The 26,572-nt window shown below is 47.6% G+C and overlaps 1 protein-coding gene and 1 long non-coding RNA gene across 4 annotated transcripts in view; one reads left to right on the plus strand and one right to left on the minus strand.

Annotated features, from left to right (window-relative positions):
* Nucleotides 1-42: 42 nt before the first annotated feature.
* Nucleotides 43-19,796, plus strand: LOC128817093 (uncharacterized). Of its 3 annotated transcripts, none has more exons than XR_008440096.1 (4): nt 43-380; nt 634-718; nt 7,803-7,915; nt 19,433-19,796. It is a non-coding gene; the product is annotated as an uncharacterized LOC128817093 (long non-coding RNA). The 3 variants fall into 3 exon arrangements; XR_008440095.1 differs by lacking the exon at nt 19,433-19,796 and adding an exon at nt 12,481-12,712; XR_008440097.1 differs by lacking the exon at nt 7,803-7,915.
* The window catches only part of SLC43A2 (solute carrier family 43 member 2), a 31,499-nt gene continuing 6,321 nt past the window's right edge, over nt 1,395-26,572 (minus strand). The window contains exons 3-14 of the mRNA XM_053995230.1: nt 24,288-24,477; nt 23,264-23,319; nt 22,509-22,585; nt 16,354-16,446; nt 15,534-15,667; nt 14,922-15,124; nt 14,111-14,254; nt 10,575-10,713; nt 10,008-10,140; nt 9,056-9,129; nt 7,305-7,428; nt 1,395-6,479 (exon numbers count right to left, since the gene is read on the minus strand). Of these exons, the coding sequence (XP_053851205.1) occupies nt 6,318-6,479; nt 7,305-7,428; nt 9,056-9,129; nt 10,008-10,140; nt 10,575-10,713; nt 14,111-14,254; nt 14,922-15,124; nt 15,534-15,667; nt 16,354-16,446; nt 22,509-22,585; nt 23,264-23,319; nt 24,288-24,477 (1,529 nt within the window). The 3' untranslated portion in view covers nt 1,395-6,317. The remainder of the gene's footprint in view (nt 6,480-7,304; nt 7,429-9,055; nt 9,130-10,007; nt 10,141-10,574; nt 10,714-14,110; nt 14,255-14,921; nt 15,125-15,533; nt 15,668-16,353; nt 16,447-22,508; nt 22,586-23,263; nt 23,320-24,287; nt 24,478-26,572) is intronic.

The raw sequence follows: 26,572 nt of genomic DNA on the forward strand, positions 1-26,572 counted from the left end.
GGCCCGCCCGCCTCTTCCCGCCCCCCGGCCCCCTCAGGCAGCGCGCGCCTCCCTCACGGGCTTCTGCCTGCATGGGCGCTGACGTTTCGAACGAAAGCGCCTGGGTTTTTTTGGTGTTTGGGCTTTTTTTAGGTTCTCTCATGACGCGTAAACCGCGCGGTGCTGTTTCGGCTTCGAGGCTGGGCTTGCCAGAGCCGTGCCGCAGTCTTCCCAGCAGTGCCGCTGGCAGGGTTCTCCTGGCAAACCCTCAGGTTGTTCTGGATCAACTCATTTTCAGCTATAGCTGCTTCTTTAGGTTCTCTCAAGAGGTGTAAACTGCATGGTTGTTACTTGTTTCAGCTCGGGACTGGGGTTCCCGAGAAGTTTCCCTCCTGCCACCAGTAAGTTCCCTTAAATCACAGAATGGTTTGGGTTGGGAGAGACCCCAAGACCCCAAAGTCTTGTTCCACCCCCTGCCATGGCCAGGAACACCTTCCTCTAGACCCGATTGCTCCAAGCCCTGTCCAGCGCGGCCTTGGACATTTCCAGGGATGGGGCAGCCACAGCTTCTCTGGGCAACCCATGCCAGGGCCTCACCACCCTCACAGAGAAGAATTTCTTCCCAATATCTAACCTAAGTTTCCTTTCTTCCAGTCTGAACCCATTACTCCTTGTCCTATCACTACAGTGCCTGACAAAGAGTCCCTTTCTGGCTCTCCTGTAGCTCCTTCAGATACTGGTAGGTGCTTTGTGGTTTCCACACAACCTTCTCCTCTCCAGGCTGAACTGACCCAAATTTCTCATCCTGTCTCAATAGGGGATGTGCTCCAGTATTTTTGTAACTTCGTGGCCCCCCTCTTTTGGGTGGGTGGGGAAGGGGAATGACAAGTGACCAGGGTATTAACACAAATAGCCAGGGGATAAGTCAGTGCTACAGTCAGACAGGGTGAGTGGCTTCAGGTTATGGGCTTCACCTTGTCAACTAGGTCATGATTTATGGCATTTTCAATGATTGTCATTATTGGATTGGAAAAGTAAACCACCACAGATTTAGCATCACCAAGCTAAGGCATGGATAACTGAGACGTGCAGCTTTGCTGTTCCCTTCTAAGGCCATACTGTTCATTTTTCACTATTTAACAGCAGTTCACACTGTAGAGCTGAGCTCAATCTCATTCTCAACCTGCCACCTACAGGGTGTGGAGTTTTTTCTCAGAGATTAAACTCATTTGGAGAAAAAAAAAAGTAATTGGCAGTGGCTATTAGCTCCTAACCTAGAGAAGAGTCAAGGAAATATTCAACCTGGGTCCTGCCCTTTGGCAGATGCCACCCTATAAAGCATTCATGGTTCCATAATCTTGTTAGGAAGCAACCAATGCTTTTATTATGTTCACCCTCAGAAGGAAAACCAATGATTAACTTATTAACACTTTATTTTGAGATAGTACTGCAAGAGTGCACATCACCTTACAAACACAGAGAAGATGACACAGGCCTGCCCCGAGGAGTTTACAATTCCACTTCGGCAAACGCTACAAAAAATTCTGTGGACAGGAAAAGGTGGGAGAGGTAATGCTGGCAGGTTAAAGAGTGGGTTTTCTGAAAGAGGGGATTGTCTCCAGAATAAAAAGCAGGTGACAGAGGGTCAGGCACAAGGAAGTGACAAACAGCAGTAGGATGACAACGTGGAGCACAGGACACCTGGTAAAAACAGATTGCACAGAGACAGGCTGGCAGCACATGGAGGAAAACAAGGACCTGTGGGCTTTATAATTAACATGTAAGATTGCAGCTACATAACACATCATTGTTTCACCTATTCCAGAGAAGATAACATTGTGAATCAGAAGTGGCCTTTTTTTTTTTTTTTTTTTTAATTAAAAAACCCCCCAAACCAGTCAATTCCCAACAGGAATCCTGCTGTAATACTATTTTCCATTATGGGCACTTTGCACTTTTAAACTGGGGTGTAGGGAATACCAAAAAGCTCTGCAGATGCAGGAAAAAAAATTAAAGGGGGAAGAAAAGAGTAGCAAATATGTGTAGTTTAGAAATTTCATTCCTTTTACCCTACAGTATCTGCTTTGAATTTTGTAGCATATTTTCCAAATTCATCAGCCTGTCAAGAGGGAAATCTCCTACTTGAAAACATTTTAGTGATTTACGGACTTAGTTAAAATCTCATTATCCTGCAACTTTCCTTTGCACACAGAGCATGAAGAGGCCAGGCTTTGCTGTGGGAGTTGAACATTTCAGTTGCTGTAGCAGCATTGCAGTTAAGTTGGTGTCTCAGCAAGATTTGCCCCCTTTTTTTTTCCCAGACATCTGTGTCCAGTTTCATCTCAAGGATCCAGATATAGCTTTACTCAGTGACTGTCATAGTGTAAGTGTCCTATTAAGCAGAACAGCACAGATTTTCTCTGCTACTTCTGACATCGTGTCATTGCATTAGTGCTATAAAGGCTGTGTCAACAGGGCTTAGGTTCTGACAGATTAGCGAAAGCAAAAAGCTGTCACCCTCCCTTCCCCACTCTGTGAATTCCATGGTTTTTTTTTTAATACAAATGCAGATTAAATGCACATGAGAGGCTGTAGAGCCTGGGAGCAGTGTCTCCAGAAGGTGCAATCGCTTTACACAGCAAGACCTTTGACTCTGAGGTACTCACAGGTCAAGTTTGTGCTTCCTTACATTCCGTTGGGGTTGCTTCCATGGAGCTCTTTCCCATGGCCACCCTCCTTGCACTTCCCATATGGATTAGGGTAAGGAGGTACAAATGACACAGAAGACCCCAAGTCCTACAAGTTCATAATTTAGGAATTATGAGAGCAGTTCAACACATTGACCTATATTTGAGTCTAACAGAAAAATGCATTATTGATGCTAACTGCTGTGACTCTCCAGTCTTTGGTAGCCCATTTATTTTTCCCACAAGGTGGTTCATGCACGCAGGGAGTGCACCAGGCATTGTCTTGGTCCTGAAACACTCAGCTGGGAAGCAGCAATGCTGTTTTCCACTCCAAATGTACATAACCCACAACTCTATTTCCCTAAGCGTCAAAGGACGAGGCAAACTGCCCCTGATGAACCACACATGACAGGACCACCCCAGCTGTGTTTCTGCTGTGCAAGACAATGTTTAGAAGAATCTGAAGGCAGAATATTGCCTTCCACTGACCCCACTGCTGCAAGAGGTGCAGCTCTGAAACAATTATGTCACAATCAGTAGAGTGTTTGCACATCTTGCATGCAGATACAGGTTTTTGATAGATAAATATGAGACTGAAATTAGTTTGGTTCACAACTGTCAAAATAAATTTCACCCCATTAGATCAGACCAGTGTTTCACTTTAGCCCAGCGTGTTTTCTCCAGCTTTGGCCAATTCTTACAAGACAGAACATGCAGACAAGTATCTTTCCTTGGCATAACTTTCTTATTTACAGCAACTTAAAATCTCCCTGAGTTAGTGGATGCACCAGACCATTGTTTAACCAGCTTTTTCTTAAAAAAAAAATGATACTTCTGTTCCCCACTACATTCTGCAGCAAAGAATTCCAGTTTGACTTTGCATGGCCCCAGAACATGATCCCATTTGTCTGTTCAACCCTGAACAGCTAAAAGCTCCCTCTGTACCCACCAGGACATGAGCTGTACTCCTCACAGCTGACCAGCAGCTTTCTGGTCATGGTGCCACCAAGCACACACATTCACCAGTTTATCAGATGAAACTGGATTTGAAGATAGCCCTAAGAAAGGGCAGCATCTGGGAACTGCAGTAGGGAGGCAGATGACAGAAATAAAACTGTGTTCTTTGAAGTATGTGCAGTTAAATTAAAAGGCAGCAGCATCTCCACTAAGACTACATTAAAATATGCCACTCTCTATTCCACTCTTTTGCTAAGATATTTGTAACAGGCATTTAAGTGACATAAGAGTGGAAGATATCACATTCAATTCTGAAACTGAGGTGGAAGTAATGCTGGGCTAGCACACAAAACACCAACTCTGCTTTAGGACACAGACTATGGATGGAGGTTCATGCACCTGATACTTAATCTGTCATTGTCATGTCACGAGTACCTCTGAGCAGGAACAGGATTCTTCTCAAAATGTAATACAAAATGCAGAAATCTGCAGAAATCTGCAGAAAGCCCTCTGGCTGTACCACTGCTGGTGTGTCTCTGAACATGTACTTGAGACAAGACAGATGACCAGCAAAATTAATCAAAATTCTGCCTTCTTAATTATTGCTCAAAGAAAAGATGGAAAGCTCACTAAATCATCACCAAAACACAAGAAGTTCCAGAAGAATACAGTGTTGACAGCAGGGAGTACAGCTGCCTTGAAACAAACACATTTAATAAAGGCAACACATTAAAAAAAAATCACAGATGTGTAAAATCCTCAAGTGGTGAATCCTTCTGAGACGAGTGACTGAAGACTAAAAGGTACCACGGAGTGCGCAGCAGCAGCGACTGGAGATGGCGCTGCCGGCCCACGGAGCGCTGGCCCTGCCACCAGCCAGGGACCCGCGGGGCTCCGGCCCCGCTGCCGCGCCTCTGGGCTCTCTAGCAAAGCTGAAGCCCTGCCCGGGCTGAGGTTCTGCCTCCTTCAAACCCCCAGAGAAGGAGTAAACACCCAGCTTAGCTTCCAGGTAATTTGTCACAGGAAGGTCGCAGCACGGTGTTGTTTCTTGTACCTTTCCAACCAGACATAGACGGGTTGAATGTCTGATCCCCTGCCAGGCTTTGCAGTAAAACACCACCACTAGGTCTCCATAATTGTTTTATTTCTGCCCCAACCTTCCCGCAGCCACCAGCTCAGCCCAGTGCAGTCGGTGCCTGCACCCGCTGGGGATGCTCATCCTCACCCCTGCACAGTCCTGCTCCCAGCAGCTCCACTCGGTGCAGTGCTTAACACAGGGCTACAGAGCCTGAGCTACGAACCTCAACAAGAAGGTTAAGGGCAGAAAAGTCTGCTTTAGACAGGAAAACCTCTATAAAAATAAGCAGGTTAAAAATTCCCTTTGTATTCCCTCCCTGGTGTGAAGAGGCCTGGGGCACCTTTACCCACATGTATTGCTGTGGCAGTCAGCTTCACCATACAATCAATCACCAGGTGCTCTGTCCAGACAGAGCATCAACAATGTAGAAGGCTCCTAGAACAGCCAAACTGGCAGCATTTTGGTCAGTCACAGTAACCTGGTGCTCAGCAGCTTGGTGACCATTATGATGGCAATGTAAATAAGCTATGGCTAAAGGAAAAATGACATCACCACATCAACCTGCCACATGTCCACAGGATCCAGTTACCAGACACAAAGGAGTGTTCTGCACTCCTGGTCCTTTTCACCAGCAGGTCAGCTCACGGCACGTGAACACCAAGGTATCTGAAGCCCCAGAACTCAGCTTCAAGAAGCTTCTCCACTTTACTGAATACACATTGCTGCTCCCTTCCCAGGGGCGTGTCAAGGGGAAGAAGAGGCAAAAGGCAACAAAGTCTCAAAGCACTTCATCGGTAAACAGGATCCAATTCTTATCTCAGAGGCTCCAGGACTGCAGACAGCTTAAAACACGTACAGGTGAGTTTGTGAACCGGGAAGAAGAGGAAGTCCAGGCCTCCCAAGGCTTGGTCTAGGACCAGCAGTCCACTATAGGCTCTTCATTTCAGTGTGGAAGGCAGATCCATTGCTCACAGTCTGTGCCATTTACAGTAATAAAAGGTTTGGGAGCTGTCAGTGCTAGCAGCCAACATTTAGCAAAACACTGAAGCTGTGCTCATACACATAGGAATAAAACCCCCTTCCCTGCCTCAGAAACAGGGATATGTCTGGAGAGACAGTAAAACCACTGGTTCCAGCTACACATCAAGCAGAAAGACCATTATGAAGCCTTGGGGAGGGAGGACAGTGCAGCTTGCATCCGAGACTGTGTCAGCCAAGTTTAGGGGAAGAAGGGGAGAAAACAGACTGTGGTGTGTTACATTTGCAAACTCAAATTATGGTCTGTCTTCCCTCTTCCCCCATCCCTCTATTCCTTCTCTCCCCAGTTTCCCATGCAAACTCTCTGCTGCTGGAGAGTGTGATCAGGGGATAATTTAAGACACAATAGCTGTGTGGCCTTTATAAAAAGGAAAAGTGTCCCGTGTTTTGGAATAAGGAGTGGGAAGTCTCCTCCTGCCATATATCTGAGGAAGTCTCAGTCATGATGTCCAGCCCTCACTCCAGTGATGAGCAAAGACTGGCAGAGCCAGGGGAGAAAAGTCCTGGCTTACACCACAGGTAGAACCCACAGATGTGGTAGGAACTTGTACAGGGGATGTTGTACATGAAGCACCAGTTTAAACAAAGGCTTCCTCAGTGGGAGTGCCATTGATTTTGAAGAAAAGTTTGGCATCTTCCATCTTCTGCTTTTTTTCTCTCTCTAGCCTACGCCTGTAGCAGACCAGGTAGATTGGGAGGCAGAAACCCAGGAGGCTCAGGCCAAGCAAGCCAACATTCACCTGCAGGAGGAAAGCAAATCACAATTAGGCTGGTTAGGAGAAGACAACAACCCAGTCACGCATGCAGCCGTGTCAGAGCCCAGCCCACATCACCCAGCTGTGGGCAAACCAGGAGACGCCCTGCTCTGTGTGCTGCCAACATCCTCCACTGTTTTCATATTTACACTCCCGTGCCCAGAGAACCTTCTGTGTACAAGCTAAATGCTGCAAGACTTTGTCGCTCTGGATTATAGCTGTGGGAGTCTTGTTCAACAGAACAGGCAGGGCTGTTGGAGCTGCAGGTGTTTCACACCAAGTTTGTTGATTGAAGAGCAACAGGCATGGGCACATGCAGCCTAGAGACCAGAATTCTCCCCAAGATCACCATGTCATGATTTTATTGAGCTGCCCAGACTCCCAGCAAGACACCACATTAGCCCTGCCCTCAACAGCCATTTGGCTTTTTGGACATTAGCATCAGCAATCCAAAATTGACTGGTAATTGGAGCTTGTAGCTCTCAAGCGTCACAGTGTTTTCCTTCAATTTTGAGGTCTGCTCACACTCATCCATTTTAACCTGACAGATTCTGACTCACCACATAAACTGTTAGTGGAAAGCATTCCCTTCCTCCCTTTCCATTCACCATAAGGGTTACTGGCTTTCCTGCCCAGGGAGTCATTACTCACACAGGGAAAGGTCTCCTGGACAGCACCAAGGTAACAGCAGACTGAGGGACATGTAAAATTACGGCTGTTTTTCACCCTGGTCCATGCACAGGAGTCCTTAAATGAGCCAAAAATCATTTTAACCCCCAAGCTTTCACATCAAAACTGAGAAGAACTTGCCCAGAGGGGGTCTCCTTTCAAAGGTCCCGTCAGTGCCATGAAGAGAGGCTGCTGCAGGAGGGCAAAGAGGGCACTGATCAATGACTGCAGCCCTGTCAAGCTGCCAAACTGAGTCGAGGGGTATCTGTCAACAAAGAAAGCAACAGCATTATTATGTGTCACCTTGACTGTTCGTATCACCCAGGTCAGATTTCATTCCCAGTCCAGTAACAACAGAGACCAACATGAGTAGAGTCCCAAGAGAGGCATAACGTGCAGAACTCCCTCCTGCACTGTGTAACTGCCCCTTTTAACAGGGTATTTAATATACCCTGTGCTGTGCATGGCTGCTCCTGAGAGCAGAATGGAACTGGTGCCAAGGCTGGAGCCTTCTTCTTCATATTATTTTTATCCTGAGCTCTCAGACTTTAGTAATATCAGATCCAGCACTTGTTTTGTTTTGCAGCTCTACTGTGGGCGAGTGGAAGTGCTTATACAGCTCCTGTTTCTATTGCACAGGGAGCAGAGTGTGGATATTTACAAGTTAAAAACAAGGCTTCTTTATCCAGATGACAACACTAGTGGCTGAGCAATCATTTTCATCTGGTCATAACAATTTGCTCCCTTTGGAGGTGAGTGAAACCTGCACAACAGGTTAGTGTTTTCCTTTTTAGAGGACAAGTCTGATCCTATGTCAAACTAAACAACACTGTTGACTGGCAAGTGCTGGTATCAGATAATATTAATAGGAAAATAAATCTCAGGAATCTTCTAACATCTTTCTCTTTCCATGACTGAGCAGTATTTAAAGAGTCAGGTTAAACTAAACTTGGAAAGAAACAAGCAAATCAAAACCTTAAAATATTCAAAAAAGTCATACTCTAAGCAAAAATACCTCAGCTCCAGGAAGTTCCAGAGTTGCAACGGTCAAATAGGATTAGCTTACAAGTAAGGTGATATGTACTGCAACATACATTTATTTACCTTGCCCAAGACAAAAATATTTTGCTTCTGGCTGCCAGGGAGCCAAAAGTTTATACATTTCTGAAGCAGAGTCTTAGATGTGTTCGCTCGTCCCCAGACACAGAGATCTAAACCTTTGACAGATAGAATCTGTGGAGCCTCTATCCATGGAGATATTTGAACAAAATGTCCTGGACAACCTGCACTAGCTGACCTTGGTCTTGAGAGGTCTCTTCCCACCTCAACAAATCTCTGATTCCCTGAAAGAGAACAGCTCCTCTTTGTTCCTCTGTCCAGCCTCTCAGCACTGAGGGACAGATCTGTTTCCAAGACCAAAAACATTGCTTAATGAGGAAGAGAGTATTTAGATTCAGCTATTGATAACTTGCTAAGTTGGAAACAGGATGGGTGATCTGTCCTGGGAAAGGGAGGAGGCATCACTAATGGTATCTTGAGCAATGTTTTACCAATGTCAACTTCAGAGGAGAGCAGCAGCGATGTTTTCAGTCATGTTAATGTTTTACCTGGGCACATGCACACATCTGCTCATTGCAAGACAAAAAAAGCCTTGAGTTTTTACTATATAACCTGTGTGTCAATAGTTTAGTCTCTCTGTTGTTAAACAAGGAAAGCACTGGGATTTCAGTCCAGCTATTGTCATGTCTAGAAGTGACTGAGGAAACAAGTTGCATCATTTTTCCCCTCTGACCATGAAGACCTCATTCCTGATCTCCCTCTCCCCTGGACAGCCCATCACCCCAGACAAGTTTATCAGGCTAGTTACATCTTATGGGGAACCAGAGACTTACACAGCTGCATAGAGGCCTCCCACAGCTGAGTGGATGAATCCTCTCACAATTGTGTGCAAAATGAAGGACAGAATCTGAAAAAAGAAGCAGAAAAATGTCACATCCTAGACACCCACTCAGGTAGGCCAGAACCCAACACCAGCCATTCCTAAAAGCTGTTCTTTTCAGGTAGGATTGAGAAACCCACACCCAAAACCTGAAATATCAGCACGAGGGAACAAATTTGTACTTGTCTCCAGGCACTGCTTTTCCTTACTTTGCACACCCACAAGACCTCTCTCATTTGTAGGTGGCACTGCTGCAAGGACCTGTCCCCAGCAACCCCTGGCCAGGATCACAATGCTTTTCCATGGCCACCAATTTAGTTAATTTTCCACAAGTTACTGCGGACAACACGCAAGTATGAGCCAACTGCAGCTGTTTGTCTGCATCATCAAGGCGTGCTTAAGTATAGCATAAAATCACTAAACTCCTCTGCCAAAAATAGGTGGTGCCACAGAATAAATATTTTAACAGGTTTATAATCCCACAGGTACCATTGGGCACAGCATTTGACGCAGGAATAAGCTGCTGTACACATCACCGTGTTATGCTTCTTGCAGCAGGTTTTTCCAACCTTCAGCAGCTTAAATCAAGCCCAGTTTAAATGTACAGGCACTGCTGAAAGGGTCTTAGTGGGCAAGAATTTGTTGCCACACAGGCCAGCTGCATAAACTTTTAAGTGCAAATAAATTCTGAATCAACTGGCATTTTAACTATAGCTGCTTGTTCAGGTTTTCCCAAGAGCTCTAAACTGCACAGTGTTATTTGTTTCTGCTCTAAAAGTGGGGCTTCCAAAGCAGGATGGAAGTCTCCCAGCAGTGCCAGTCCCAGCCCTCCTGCCACCACCAGCAGGTTCTCTTGGCACTGGTGCTGTCATTCTGCCAGCACCCCACCCATTTCACCTACTCACCTGTAAGGGTAGATTAGGAATAAGACAGGTGATTCCAAATCCAACCAGCAGGAAGTTGGTGAATACAAAGGCATTGGTGGAGTTGGTGATTTTCTGGATCTGACGGTCACGCTTTTTCTTTTTCTTGTCACCTCTGGAAGGACAGCAAAACCTGGGTTACAAACACTTCCAGCAGCTGCTGGAACTCACAGCAAGATTCTCTACACATCACATCAACTATCTACACCAGTTTGGTTACAGATTTGCCTATGGAGGTGCTGGGATCTCCACCAGTGAAAGCTGAGGAACATCTGGGTAATTATTTCAGTGCTGTTACTCTTACTCTTAGGCTAGGAGGGAAGTCTGAGCCTCTCCTGCTACAACTTAAATTTGCTCTTCTTGACTGATCTTAGTGGACATGGAAGATAGTCTGCTCCTTTCCTCTGCAATTATCAAGTCTTCCTTCAGGCTTTCTTTTCTATACTGAAGAGCCAATATTCTTTTCAGTCTTTCATCCCACAACACATAAGGCAGAGCAGAGGGGGCCTGCCAGGTGGCTGCATGTCCCGTGTGGCGCACACTACGCACTGCTCAGCGTTGCTCTCTTCATTCTCTTCTGAGCCATCATCACACTCTTTCATTCTCCAGTCCATGATGTAGCCGATCACAGGCGCTGTCAGCAGGCACAGCAGCTGCAGGACCCCAAAAATGGAAGTGTAGAAAGCCACTGTAGGGGGAAAAAAAAATATTAAAAATAGTTTTCAGTCCAAGCGATAGGAAAAAAATATGAAAAAATCCTTCCCATTGATCACCTCTCTTATTAAAAGCCCAGTCATTCATCAACCTTCCAGACATCAGAAGGGACATGCTAGGCACACTTCCTTCAGCCATTCTGATCCTGCACTGGAATTCTCTGGGCAGCAGCAGGTAGGGCTCCAAAAATGGGGACACGGCACCCACTTAGAGCCAGTGAGGTTTATTCTAGGCAGGACCAGCAGTAAAAGTTTTTATAAGCTTTGTGTGCTGCACAGCTAAGCCTACATTAGTCAACTCCTCTCCTGCCTTGCTGGGAACTGCAGCTACAGCTTCTCCAGCTGGGATGCTCCAGTGAGGACAATCAGGCTGGGAAGGTGAAGGCTAACCCAGTTTGTGCTGAATGGACGAGTTTGGAAGAAAGGGGACAGGAGATGACATAAAAAAAAAAAATCACAGCATTTGTGAACAATTGTTAAAAAGCTCAAAGTGATAAAAATTTCGTGCTAATGATGAGAGAAGTGTCTCCACGGCTTGCTGAGAGAAAGCTGATGCCAGCAGACTCAGAAGAAATTGTCCCCTCCTGTTACTGAGCAGTTCCCCCACCCTGCAAGGCTTTTTTCCACTTCCTCTCAGCAGCCCACGTGATGACTGAGGCACTACACAGAAGGGCTGGTGAGTCATGGTGTGCCACAGCTTCGAAATAAGGATGTAATTCTGAAACTGCCCATCTCAGCACAGAGCACAAGCTACAGCCCTGTAAGCAAAGCAGCTCAAATCTTCATTTGTCCCTCTCCTTTTTAAGTCTAGCCAAAACAGTACAGCCAGGATTTCCACCAAAATCCACTTGGTAATGGAGAGAAAGTTTCCAACAAGCCTCTCTCTCCTAGACACTTGCAGCAAACCCCAGCAGGGCTGCTCTGCTGTGCCCAAGCGTGGCACCTGGTGATCTTTTCCTGGCTCCAGCTGCTGGCAAAGGAGCTGAGAGGAACTTCCAACCTCCAAACTCACATTCATGGCCCTGTTCCTCCCACAAAGGCAAGCCCTGAAGTGACCCCACATCCCCTCTCATTATAGCAACTGCTGCAGCCAAGAGAAACAGGTGGCATCACTCTCTATGAACACTGCAGGAGCTGATTTACTGTTGTCTGGTTATTTTTTAATAGAGGGTAAGAAGCAAGCCACGCTGTCATGTTTTGCCTCTTTATGCTACCCTGAACACTTAATCTTAGGCTCTAAACAGCAAGGGCAGAGGCCAGCTTGAATGAGGGAGTGAAATTTATGGGGTCAGCAAGAGAAGGGGAGGAAAGACAGTAGCTGCTACAAAACAAGCCCCCCCCCAGCTTATCTGTCATCTTAAAAAACATTCTTTCCCAAGGAGAAAAAGCAAGAATATCCAGCAAAGGAAGCATACATGGGCACAAGCCTTTACATTTCCTGTTTGAGATGCTTTTCCCTCAAAACTACCCTGAGCAAGCACCTCACAGTGCTGAGTTTTCCAGCCCTGATTCTCCCCAAGGTCTCTCAGTATCACCACATTTGAGAGCAAGGTGACAATTTATGAAAGAGACAAATTTCAGGTTCTAGGCACAACAGGCCTCCTCTCCCCTGCCTTCCTATAACACAATTACACAGTCGTTTACAGAATGAACCCTTAAGCTTCTTCCTCATCTTTTGGGGGGTTTCAGCAGATGAGTAGCCACAGGCTGACTGCTCTCTCCACCTTCTGGTTTCCTGACAGGTCAAAGTCACCATAACCTGCATGGAGAGACCTTTCAAGGACACTGTGCCTCACTGCAATTAAAGACTTCACTACTTATCTGCATGATTTTCCCTACATCCTTCTCTCCCGTTGTAATCCCAGGAATATTGAACTTTTGACCACAACACTTGCAGGGTTTGACTCAGCTCTCCTCTTCCCTCCCTCAGTGCTCCCAAGGGCAGCTGCAGGTGGAGGGAGCTCTCTGAGCAAACCCCACCCAAGAGAATAAATGCAGGAATCACGAGGAATGCGAGGGAGCAGCATCCCATCCTCTCCTGATGCACACACAGATTACATTTCTAGAGAGCTGCACGTGCCTTGGAACTGCTCTTGCAGCAGAGCCTGACACTGCTGAGACCAGACAATACCACTGTTTTGCTGATGCCATGGAAACACCAAGACAGCGACTGCACTGCAATGAGCCCAGGCTACATTCAGGGGGAGGAAGGGGGAAAAAATAGGAAGAAATCTTAAAGGTGGCACAGAAAAATTGCAGTATACTCAAGGGGCACGATCCCTGCTTTAGCAAGGAGCTGGATCTAAGCAGAATTGGCAGCTTATATAGTTAATATTAATTCTGAAATTCCAAGGAGGGGAGGAGAAGGAAAGAAATGAAAATTAAATTAGTACAGCAATCCAGGGTAAAAATAAATAATAATTTTTAAAAAGCAGTGTCAGAGTTACAAGGTAAGCAGAAAAGGAAGCAGTGTTGGGAAAGGTAGGCAGTGTGAAGTTTGTCCTGTTTAGCTGTTTAATGTCTAAGCTGGATCCTGAGCCAGGAGATAAAGAGCTGAATGCTGCAGGCTGTCAGAGGCTCAAGAAACAAAGCAATTCAGGGAATGCCAGGGCACTTGGAGTTTCCTGAGTTTCTTTCCCTCCCCCAGAGCCCACTCCTGTTTTCAGAGGAGTGCCTCTTGATTTATCAGCTTCATGCAATCCAGATTTAACAAGTTCAAACTGGATCTTACTACAAAGGACAAAAACAAAACACAAAAAAAAGGCTAAGTCCTGTTTTGCAATCCTGGGTATTTTTGACAGTAAACTAATGTACTCTTTCCTGTTTGCTCCATGAACTTCATCAGAACTATAAATGCAGGGAGTCCAGGACAGGGAGCAGCCCTGAGCCTCCCCAGCACCCACCAACTGCACAAAAAACCATCTCTGACTTTACTTCTCCCCCCTCTGGGTGCTGGGCTGAGGCACCGAGTCCAACTATTACTCATGAGAGTCAGCTGCTCTGCATTCTCTGCTTGCTTGGGATAACTTAAGCAAATACCTGATGAAATAGGTTTTCCAGTTAAAATAAAAATTAGCAGTCCACCCCCAGAGGTTACTTGCAACAGCCTGTGTGGGGAAATAACGTGGGGTAGTATCTGACACAGGGCTAAAATTAGCTTGACATTCAAGCATCTACCTCACTGCCCCTCTGTGCTGAGCTGGTTCCAGCCCTTCCCTGGAGCCTCCCAGCAGCTGTCAGTGCACTTGGACACCATGGATTGCCCTGCTCAGAGTATCTGCTGAGTAATCAGCTGCTCTGCCTCCACTGACCAAGTCTGGGTCAGCTCCCAGCCCTAAGGAAGCAGGTAAAGGTCTTCAGAGGTTTCCCTACCTTGACTTTCGTCTCCAGACAGAAACTCAAGGATGGTGTTCATGGCTCCCATGTAGAAGATGAGCCTCAGCTGAGTGACACACATGGTGATGAGGCTGAGCAGCAGGATGGGACTGAAGACACTCTTCATGAAGGAGGGAGTAGCTGCAGAAGGAATAACAGAGCCTCTGAAGAAGGCAGCACACCCTGGCAAACATTCACAGTTTTGCCTCTGGCCTCTCCTGGCTAGGAGTGCCAGTGGCAGCTCTGAGCAGTTCACCTGGTGCCTCACAAACTCCCATGATCAACAGCTGCAGATACTTGGAGTTTGGCTACCAGTGCCTGGGGCAAGGCAGCAGGAAAGGCTGGCCTGATTCAGTGGACTAGGACAAAAAGAAGCCTCAAACCATTTGCTTTCACCATCAAGGCCAGGTTGGATGGGGCTTTGAGCAACAAGTTCTGGTGGAAGGGGTGGAATTAAATGATCTTTAAGGTCCCTTCCAGGTCAAACCATTCTATGAGGCCCTTGAGTAATGAAGGTTTGGTCATGATGGCAACAATCCACCTAAGAGCCAGAAGTGACCACCTGCCCTGTCCCCCTGCAGCCACAGCAGCTCCCATGTGTTGTCCCCCCCACTGGCTAGACCATTTGTATTCAGGGAAGGACACAAGGACACAATTCCTTATATAACTTCCTTGTTCCAGTCCTGGTGGGTGGCACGAGGCCCTGGCAACACCTGGATCACGTATTGCTCCCTTCCAAACAGGTCTGGAGCAGAGCAGGGAGACCAACAGGCCTGTGCCAGCACCCTGGGGCACCCCAGAACCACACCTGCACTGTCAGGCTGGCACTTCACTTCCAGGTCCACTGTAGACAGACAGAGCTTGTTGTTCTCCTGCAGAGCTGCTGGCTCCTTGGGGCCCTTCATGGAGCTGCCCACACTGAGGCGGCGCCCCACGGTCGTCACTTGCTTGTAGAACTGCTTCCCAGTGATTTTGTGGTCAAATCCCAGCCAGCTGAACTTTATTTTCACCCTGTTGGGTTGCAAAGAGCGTGAGAGCTGCAACACAGGGTGAGGAGTCAGAGGCAGCGACATTGCAGGAGTCAGAAAGGCTATTTGTGGATTTAAGGCACTGGTTTCCATTACAGACCCACAAATGGTTTTGATCCAGAGCACACTGAGATATTTTCCCTGGGCCAACGTGGCATAAATCAATATAAAAATACTTATGATCAGAAACAGATCATTTTCCCTTTGTAATTCCCACAGTTTGGAAAGTTCTACTTTGCACAGGTAATCACATACTAGTGGCAGACAGAAATCCTGAGCCTAAGAGGTGGCAGCAACAAACAACATGCAAGGGTTTCCCTGTCTACTCCTCTAAATTCTTTGTGCCAGCTTTTCCTAGAGGATTAGGAATGGGATTAGCCCTGGAGACTTACGAGTAGTCCATGTCTTCTGGTCCTGGGAAAGGCTCCAGGGGCCAGTTGAAGAAGCAGTTGAGGAAAACGAGTCCTGCACAGCTTGCCCAGACAAGCAGGATAAGGATGAAGGAGACCCCAAAGTCATATATAACCTGGGAATCACAAGGGAATATGGGTTTGGCTACAGGAGCAGAAAGATGCTTCAATATTCTTGGAATGAGGTCTGAGAGGAACAGGGAAAGAACATCATGATACACTTAAATGGGTTGAACTCAAGTGGTAACAAAAAACAATTTTGTGACAAGGACTTTATTGGAAAACCAGCAGGAATTTCCCTGCACACCTGAGACAGCAATGAAACATCCCTGGTTCAGAAGCAGGTGATCCATCCAGGCAGCCCAGGTGACCATCTCATGTCTCTTCAGTGCCATGTGCCAGCCATAAATTATGTTCAAAGCCAACCATTGGTGACAATCACACAGATAAAATACATATGTGTATTAAATTTTATATATATATATATATATATATATATATATATATATATATATATATATATATATATACAACTTGGAGATTACCAAAACAATCTTTTCTAAAAAAAAAAAAACCTTTAGTTTTTCACTTCTACTTAGCACCTCTAAAGTTTTCTATCTGCTGCATTCTTGAGGCAGTCACTTGGGAAGTCTCTAATACAGACAGGAACTGAATCTTGCAAATGCACATCTCTAAGAAAGTGCTTTAGCAAATAGCCCCTCTTTCTTTTCACATAATTGCTAAACAGGGCAAGACACCAGCACAACACCTCCACTCACAAGGCTTGATCCCACAGCCTCACCTTGATTCCTGGAAAAGTCACAGCAGAGGAAGCATAGGAGCCGATCATCAGAGCAATGAACGTGGAACGAAGGTCACCAAACATGTTGGGCAGCTGGGGAGAGAGAGGAAAATCATTTGAAGCAGGTTGCTGCCAAGGGAATGAGGCTTTCTTGAGAAGATATTGGCATTTAGGATTAATCCTCCTGGACACCAGAATGTGAAGCAGCCAGTTTTACTTAGGCATGACTTAGCTCTTCGAGATATTACTCTGCAGGTTTCACTGGTGTCTCCAGAGACAGGGAATGTCTACAATCCAAGATTTATGTGCTTACTGATGCTGCTTCTTTCCAGACTGACAGCATATTTTGCATCATTCACCTTTAGCACAGGAGCATTTGCTCCAGCTCTTGTGCTTTCTTTAAAAGTTCCTTACCCCAAACCTTTAGCCACCACTTTTCCTCTCTCACAAACACGTGCCCAAATTCTCTGTTTATCACCCTCTTTTTAGTCAAGGGTTGTTAGACACAGGCTGCAGTCTTTAACACACCCTGCAACACCTTGAACTGCCAGCTTTGTTTATGCACCTTGGGTCAGCACCCAAATCCTTTGCAGCAGACCAGAAAGTTCCTGTTATAACAAGAAGGAACAGAGACAAGCACAAATGGTGCTGCTGTTTGCATTTCCATTTCCAGCCATCTCCACGGCTCCTTCTGTGGCAGCAGACTCTCTCTGCTGATCATATCTGCATCACTGGGATGGCTCAGATGCCTCAGCACACTATCCCAGAGCTAGGTGCAGAGGAGGAATCACAAACACCAGATATCCAAGGATTTATCACTCGGCACAGCTACTGCTACAGCAGGCAACACCTGACATTGCTACTCCTGCCACCCACCCCACCTCACTGCCTGGGCTCCCATCAGGTGTGCTGGCACTGCTGAGAGCAGACCAGGCTGGTTCTGCAAGGATCTGTTGGGAAAGCAAAGCCCTCGGTAAGGACAGCCAGCAGCAGTTCACAGCAACCACTTCTGCCACCTGAACAGCAGAATCACTCCCAGGAGGGCTCACCAGCCCCTGCTTCCACTCAAGATCCAAAGGCAGAAACAGCTGGGAGACCTTCCTACTCTCCTGGGAAAGGAAGAACCCCCTGTTTTCCTAAACAACCAGAAGTGAACAAGTTTCCATCACTCACTAATGCTGGCCTGGAAACTGGAAATTACAGGGAGAAGCATTGAAGTTGTCAGGCTATGGAGAGCTGGGCTGACACCTCCTAAAGCTGCTCAATGGGCAGAGATTCTGCTGCAGGTTGGCAGATTTCCTTTCCACCTCCTTTTTTTTGGGTCACTCCCCAAATTCACTTGAGCATCACTACCACGTCAGCCTCAGAGGACCTCAAAGCAGGACACTGCAGATGCCTTCCAGGACTGAAAGCATGAGCAGCCCTTCATCTTTGCAAAGAGGCTGCAGAACAAAATGATTCCGAGAATATCAGCCTGAGCAAGCAAGTGCTGCCACCACACTCCCCTTGCACGGCTGAAAAACAAATCCATCTTTCCCAGGAGCAGCATATAAGGCAAGCAAATCTGGCTTGTGTCACGGCGTGTTTACAAGGCAAAAATATTCCTGAGCAGGAGCACTCCGGGACCCATCTGGCTGTTTATCATCCCCGAGCCTCACTGCAGAGCTTCCTATGCACTGCAGGCTGCAGGTCCTCAGATAACCCCGGGCTGGGGAGCAGCAGCAGTGATGTGCTGAGCCTGATGCTGCCCCTGAACCCCCGAGGAGGAGGAGGAGGAGGCAGAAGAGGCTGCGCTGCTCTGCGGAGCATCCCCACACCCATCACCCCGCATGCGGGAGAGCTGCCAGCAGGCTGCTCCCGGGAGCTGCAGACAGGAAACGGCTAAAGGATCCAAAGGTCTGTTACCAGGCACTGAAAAAATCTCCTTTTAGAAGCACTGGCCTCCATTTACACACTCCCTCCCCAGAAAGCAGCATCTGCTGAGTGGAATATCTGAGGGTTGTAAAAAAGGCTGGTCGCTGTCACCAGGATGGGCATTTGCTTCATTCCAAACACCCCAAACCTAAAATAATGTCCAGAAATGACAACAAAACTGCTGCTCCTGCTGGGGAGCTCAGGGCAGGGCAAGAGCTGCACAAACACAGCTGCTTCTTGGCTCAGGCTGGTTTTCCCCAGAGATCCAGAGTCCACAAAAAGCTTTTTTCATGCAGCAGGAAAGGAACTTCCAGGTGGATCCTCCTGCTCTGAGGGCTACTGGAGACACAGAACAGGAAGCCACGAGCAGGAGAACCCAAGGCTATTTCTGCCTTGATTGGGACAGAAGTCCTAGAAAGGCTAAAGACTTCCTCAAATCCAATTTGGCACCCAGCAAGCAGCTAGATTAAAAAAAATGGACAGAAGAGATTTAATGTCACATCCAGCCCAATCAAAGCAGAAACTGCAAACATTGAGCACTTTGAAGGGAGAGAAATGTGGGACTACCTGGAGGGGCAGAGGGGAGATGAAGGGGGAAAAGTCCCTTCAGGACCAGAAAACCTCTCAGACTGCCAGCACTGGCAGTGCCTGTGCAGGACTCATCTAAAGACCAGATACAAAAACAACATGCAATATTTACCAAGTCATTTTTCATGGTGTCTTTATACTAGCAAGCATTGGAAAAAATGAACCACAGAGAGGAGGGGAAAAAAAAAAGCAATAAAAAACACAAGCCACGGAGCAAGTGAGCTCTGTTTTTCTGCCACCAAAAAGGATCTAATCCTCATTCTGATCTCATCCCCGCAGGCCAGAAGAGACTCCTCCACTAACTTCTGCCCATTCTGGTATGACAGCTCCAATTCTGCAAGACCTATGACGACAGAAACTCTTAAGCCTCTTGTTTAAAGGTCACTAACACTCAATGCAATATTAACTTTATGCCCTGTCACAAAGACACTCAGTGAATGTTGCCACACGTAACTGTTTTTTACTGGAGTCCTTTATTGCAGGTCTGTAATCCTAAACTGATAAATCATTTCCTCTTGCAGATTTTTTTCCTCATCTGCCCTACGGTGAGTTTATAATAATTTATATTATTTTCCAGCTTTTCCCTGGAGACATTCCATATACAGAAGACAGCACAGCATTGCTACCAAAGCCTGTTTCCCTCCTCTAGCAAGGACTGTTTGAAAGAACAGTAGAAAAAAACCAAGACATTCAGAACCAAACTACTGAAAAATGGTATTTTTGTTCAATTAAACTTTGTTTTCCCTATTGGGGGTGTATTTGGAAGTTACACAGACACTAAAAATATGTTCTGCAGAAAAGCCTCAAACTGCCCCCTTTGCCCAAAGCATATGGAAACTCCTGTTCCCATTCTCCAACAAACAAAAGCTCACAGAGTCCTAAGTTTTCCTAATATTTCCAAGAAAACAGATTCTCTACACAGAGTCCCCCATCTCTGATTAAAGGGGGCTGTTTGCAGCAGAAAATCAGAGCAAAGCAGCTGTAATTCTTTGAAAGGAAAACAGGACAGAGAACAATCTATAAAAGGCTCTTTGTGGTAATTTATCACACATGTTTATTTCTTTGCATGAAATAGCTTCGGAGCAGAACCAGTGCCAGATTCCTGTGTTGCTGTCAGAGCCACCAGCACAGATCTGTTTCCATTTCCAATCTTCACTTATATTGGCCAAGACCAAGTCACGAGGCAGAAATCTCCCCTCTGCATTTTAACAACAGGCACAGCCTGACCTTGTTCCCAGAACTGGGAAGCGTTTGCTGGCTGCCCCCTCCTCCCCAAGCCACAGACCAGGCACCCAGGAGCAGCAGCTTGTTTTGGCTCCACAGCTTGCCATGTGCTCTCATGATACCCTGGGGACTTGTTGCTGGAAAAGGCTTTAAACTCAAGAGGCACAGCTTTGTGGAGCACTGTCCCAGGCTCTAATCCTCAGAGATCCTGTTTATCCCTGTCTGAGGGTCCCTGCCACCAGATCGCACCATGGCCCGGGAGGTGTCAACACCTGACACCCCACAAGCTGGGTTTCAGGGACACCCTGCCACAAAACCTGCCTGGGGTGGCCAAGGACCATGGCACCAGTGGGTCTGACCCACTTCCTGGAGCACCTCGGGTCACCTGCAGCTGGCAGGAGCAGGGAGTCACCTTGCTGTGACTTGTGTGCGCAGCCAGCGCCTGCGGCAGCCAGCCCGAGCTCCCCTGGCACCGGGACGAGCAGGGCTCGTCATCTCCTCGGTAATGAAGGTCCTTACAAAGGTCTTTTGAGTGTCCCCTTTCAGCGTTCAGCCCATCAGTGTGTTCAGGCCACAGCCCATGAGCTTGTCCCTGTGTCCCTCCCTCGCCTGTCCCCAGGGGCCACAGCTGGAAGGAATCCACAAGGCATCACCCTGTGACAGCAGAAGATGGCTCTTGACACACCAAGTGCAGCTTGCAGGCAGAATGATAAAGCTGTAAGCTGCCAACAACCAACATGCAGCTGGTTCTAACAGGCAGCAGCACAGCTATGCAGTGGTGCAGGTGAAGAAGTGCTTCCCTCCCACTTCAGGCTATTTTTAATTACATTCACACGCCTCAGGTACCAAAATGCCTCTGTGCAGCTGCACAAGCAGCTACACCTGCCTGTGGATTGGAGAAGTCAGGCCTGAAGCCACCCCAGCTCTTTGCAGAACACACTGAGGGGATGGGCTCCACCTGAGGCATGTGTGGCTCACAACATCACTGCCTCTTTCAGACCTCCCCGAGCCTTGGATCTCCTCTTGGAAGAGCTGACCTTCTTCCTGCTGCTGCTCTTCTTTGGCACTGCAGAACTGGCTCACTAATGAGGGCACTAACAAGTGGCTTTGCTTACTTCTGCTGCTGAAAGCGACAGCACAGCACACCCAATCTATTCCTGCCCTATCCTGCCCTCACTCCTATCATCACCTGTGGCTCTAAAATAATCTGTGACCCCTTAATAATCACCCAGAGAGACAATAATCAATGCTGGCAGCAGCAGGATGGGAACCCTCTCCTCTCCCACAGCACTACTGACATGCTCCCCTATTCCTTGCTTTTATTTGAAGCAGGATGACATTTGCCCCACAGTTCCTTGGGGTCACAGCCAAGGCTTCAAGTGAAGAACCACATATGAAGGAGAGAGCAACATGTGCACAGAGCTCTGAAAGCTTTGAATATATGAAAGCAACAGCAGCAGCAAAACCATGGTACACAGAGAGCTCTCTAAAGCCAGCCTCTGCCAAATTTATGTCTCAGGACCTCAGCCAGTGTCTAAGCCTTGTTCAGCCAGTGTCTAAGCCCTGTTAAATTAGAGGTAACTTTAACAGGAAGTTTTACTTCAACAGCAAGTTCAAGGTAGTGCAGTCCAAATTTGAAAGTTTTCAACTACAGCTCAGGGGAGGGAAAAAAAAAAAAAAAAAAAAAAAAAAAAATCAGTGCTTCCCAGGCTTGTTTTCTGGGCGACTTTCCACCCAGCCCTGCTTGAGCCACACTGACAACAATTCAGGGTAATGAGGCAGAAAATAAAGCAGTTATTTGGAGAATGATACTGCTTCTGCCTCCAGGCAGAAAGAACCCCAAAATGTAGAGAGATCCAGCTGACAGTTGTTGACCAAAGCTTTCCATACAATCCTGAACATATCCAAGTGGGCTGTGCACACCCAACAACACAGCATTTCTAAAGAAGCCTGTGAGGGACTCTCACCCTTCTGAAAAGCAAAATCTCTTGTCATCAGGAAGAACCATGGGGGTGAGATGCAAACCATGCTTGCAGAAAGCTGGTCATACCCAGCTGCAAGGGTTTGTGCCCTGCTTATTCTTCCTGCATGATGTCAGTGCTAAATCCAGTGCAAACACACGTCCAGCCTGTGCCAAGTAGCTGAGCACTGCATGTACAGGCACATTACGAGCCCTAGACAAGAACACTTCCTTTTTTTCCCCCACCTTCACCTGAGATACAAAGGGCAGGTGAAAAAAAACCGATTGGGGAAAACAAGCTTTAGAATAACAACCAAGGACTCACTCCCAAGGGTGACTGACCCTTTGTACCAAACACAAACACGTGCTATTCAAGCCACAGGCAGAAGATCCACTTTGTTCCTGCCTGCCAGCCCAGCTCACAGCCACAGTGAGGGATAAAGCAGTCAGGTAGTAACTCTTCACTTACCGTGAGCGATGTGAAGGTCATGCACATCCCACCAAAGCCATTCAGAGCCAGGGCAATGAATATCAGCACAGACAGAGCTGCAACAATAAAAAACCTGCCCTCAGCTCCCATTGGGGTGCAGAGGGAAAGGAGACAGAGCCCTAAAGGCTTTGGTTCTGACATGTGGATCAATGCCCTCAAGACATGTCACGCTGTTCCTGACCCAGCACACATCTCCCCAGCCACACAGACTGGCAGGGACAGGGCTCTCCTCCAGGGCAGCTCAGGAGGGGATGGAAGGGTTCCTTTTCTCTAATGCACAGACTTGCTGATGCAGCTTGTCTGGTGGGTCTCAAAAGGAAGATTTACTTGAACAAACAATCCAAAGGGTCATCTTGCTATCTGCTCTTGAGAGGCAAGCTCCATCTACCTCTGCTAAAAAAGCCAATTACACATTGTGTGCTATTACCTATTTCCCAACCCTGAAAAAGCCAGGAACTCATTTGGAATTGCTCCTTTACAGGACCTGGCCCTGCCCAAACACAAAACTAAGAGACCTTGGGTATCTCAGACGTTTGGCCCTTGCTACACTCTCCACTTGGTGTTGTGAAACACCAGCCCTTCCCAGAGCCACTTGGCTCCCTCAGCCTGGCAGATTGCTTGGCTTGTGACCCCAGTACAGCACTGGGGGGTGACAGTCTGAACTTTGCTTCCCCAAAAAACCCCAAAGCAGAGCCCTGAAACGCTCCCAGCTCAGCAGAAAGATGCCAACTTACAGTCAGGGTTACTGGCACCGTACGCAATCAGCACACAGGACACGGCAAAGCAGGCACTGAAAGGGAACCAGAGCCATCAGTTTCTCACAAACAGCCTTACCCACAGTAAATTACAGCTGCTTCTACCTCCTCAGCACCTCACAGGGCACTTTCTGTAAGAGGGAGGGAAGCTGGCAATTTGGAAAGAAAAATCCAGGGAAATACCCAAATATTACTGGCAAACAAGTATTACAGGCAAGCCTTGCACAAGGGCTGGGGCAGGAACGTTTCCTCCCAGCACTGACGCAGCTCTGTCTGGACCCAAATTCCCACTGGTTTTCCAGCATAGAGTTTTTCCAGCCCTCACCTCAGGGTGACCAAAGGCAGCAGCAGCCTTTGTCCTGAGCCCCAGCACTCAACTCCTCTCTGGTACGGTCTGACTCAGAGACTTGCCCTGTTTTTCCCACTCTGCCCACAGGCCAGTTTGGTTTCTAATCAAGTTCACTGCATTAAAATTGTGACAGTTAAAACAGTGCTGGGGTCCACTGATCCCAGAAGTCACTAATCCCTCCGTGCCATGCCAGAAGCAGTTGACAACCTTGCTGTCTGAGGCAGAAAGCAACACACACCACATGGAAGAGAAGGGCCCTGGGAAAGGCAACAGGACATGTTTATCCCTGAGTTAACTCCCCAGCCTGCAAACAATGATGTAACATCTTGGTTTTGTGCCTCTCAGGACATAGCTCCCAGCCCAAGGAGAAAGCTACCCTCCCTGACTCACAAATGACTCCGCTCTTCCTCCAGGCTCCATCTGGACAGGGATCACAGAGCAGCACTGGAGAGCTGAAGTGTGGACATGGAGTTCCAGGCCCTTCCCTTATGGAGCAATTCACTGTGCTGGCTGAAATCACCCCAGAGCTGCTCTGCTGCCCTGTGCAGATCCCAGCCCCATCCCTCAGACACTTCCCAAGGCTGCAGGGACCCCACAACAGCCAGACAGGGTGGGAAGTGAACCCTCAGCCCCCCTGGAGCCCTGCACACCCACCTGCCCAGCAGCCGCAGCTTGCGGGGGCCGTACTTGTCCATGACAATTCCCAGGGGCAGGGTGATGGCACTGAGCAGGAAGGAGCCAATGGTGAAGGCCAAGTTCAGCATTTCATCCTGGGCGTTGCAGGAAGGCCATTTGTGCTCTGAAGCTGTGCTGTTGTCGAGCTCAGAGCCGTTGGTGGTGGTCTCTACATGGGGTGAGAGAGGACAGTGAGTTAGGATGAGATTTAAAATGCTGCAGGAAGGAGGGAAGGGAAAAGCCATGCTGGACACATGCCCTCCACAGTCCAGTTTTTTATTCTAATCAGTGAGAAATGGAGAAGCAGAGCAGCAGAAGAATGAGGGAAACCTGATGAGCTCTGCTTTGAGCAGGAAAAAGCACCCAGGAGACAGGTATCCCATGTAGCAGCAGGGTAAAAACCTAGGGATGGAGAGTCATTAATTTATTAAAACAACTATACAGCAATGGCCTGGCAATCACAGGAGACTAAACCCAGCCAAACCCGAAGGGATACAAAAATAATGTCCTCCTAATCCACAGCTGTCATGTTCTCAGAGATCTTTTCCCTAACAAAACTAACGACAGCTACAGCCAAATCAGTTATTTTGGTTGCAGACACCAGGCTGACAAGGCCTGGCACTGAGCAGCAGCCTGCTCAAATGAAAAGCTTCCTACCCTCACTGCAGGCATCAGGATGAAGAATGGCTTTGCAGCAGCCACCCTGCTTTGACTGGCCTGGCTCTGAAAAATCCTTCCTGGATTTAACTACCCTGTTCCCAGGGGGACTGGCAGCTCACCTGCCTTCTCTGTTTTTCTAAAGGATTGATGCATCTTTAAGTCCTACTCTGTAATTAGCTTTTTCTATTCTTTCAAAATGGGTTTAGGTTACACAGATCAATTATATCCCCAGCTTTCTGTTCTTGCCCTTACATGAGGAACTCTGCATGCAAACTCCCACGCTGAACAGAGCCCACGTTGTGTAACCAAGACAGAAACAGGACAGATAAAAAAAAAGAAAGGAAAGAAGTTCCCTTTTACTGCCTCATGTCAACCCTTCTCCTGTTACATGCCTATCCCAAGGCTGCTTACAACTCCTCGAGTGAGCTGTGTGCCTTCAGACTTCCATTAACTCACAGCCCCAGTGCACTCCAGCTCTCCTTCTCCCAACACTTATCTGGAACCTTTGCTGCTATGACAAAGCACTTGCTCTCTTGCTGCTGCAAGCCAGTGATAGAAAACGCTCGCCTTACTTAATAACTGATCTAACAAAGTTCAGTACTAAAGGAGGAACAGAGAGAAGTCACCAACACAACCACCAACATGAAGTGAGGCTGGAGATTCCCAGCGAGCCCTGGCTGGTTTAGTTAATTAGCAGGAATCCCTCATGTGCAAGGGGCTTCCCATTCACTGCTTGCTGTGGCTGGTGGGGGAGATCCCCATGGCTGCTCTGTGTTGTCTCTGGAGCTGGCACAGCCCCACCCTTCTCCTCCCTTCTACTCAACCCTCAGCCCCTCTGCAGTTACTGGTTTCACCCTGGCTCTCCCAGCTGCCCCAAACCACTCTCCCAGCTTTGTGTCCACTGCAAACAAACCTCCCTCCACCTTCCTGCCATCAGGCATCAACAAGAATTCAGGCACTGATATCTGAGGCCTTGGAGCTGCCTCTGATCCCTCCCAGCACTCCAGGGAAGGCTGGGGCATTTCTCCCCATTTACACTGCTCCCATCAGCATCTTTGCTAAGATTGCTTCAAACTGCCTGTGTTCCTTTCCACTGCCATGTGCTCCTGACTGATAAATTAATCTGCCCCTTCTCTTGTCCTGTTAGTCATGGATAGCCAGAGTAAGCAACAAATATCCCCAAAATGTCACATGTGCCACCAGCAGCACCTCCTCTGCACAGAGGGCAGCCCTTCAGCCTGAGCCACCCGAGTTACAGCCTTAGAAATCAGTCCTGGACAGACTTGGAGAGGCTCTCTGCAGTTTTCACCCACAGCATCAAGGCTTTTGGGCTCTCCACAAAGATAAATTCATAGGAAACAGATGTGGGTGAGAGGTGAAACTCGGGAAAACAAGGAGGGGGGGGGGGGAACTGACAAAGTAGTAGCAATTTCCCTGTGTCAGCACTCTCCAGAGATAACTTAGCTGATGAGTGGAAGGAGGGTGGAGGGACACAAACAGTACAGTGACCTTATAACTTCTGCACGTGTTAAAGCCTCAGTAACCCTCTCCACAAAGAGATCTCCAAACAAAAATACTCTGCCTTTAAAGCCGGAGAATAGGAA

Source organism: Vidua macroura, chromosome 20 (assembly GCF_024509145.1).
Source record: "Vidua macroura isolate BioBank_ID:100142 chromosome 20, ASM2450914v1, whole genome shotgun sequence".
Lineage (NCBI taxonomy): Eukaryota > Metazoa > Chordata > Aves > Passeriformes > Viduidae > Vidua > Vidua macroura.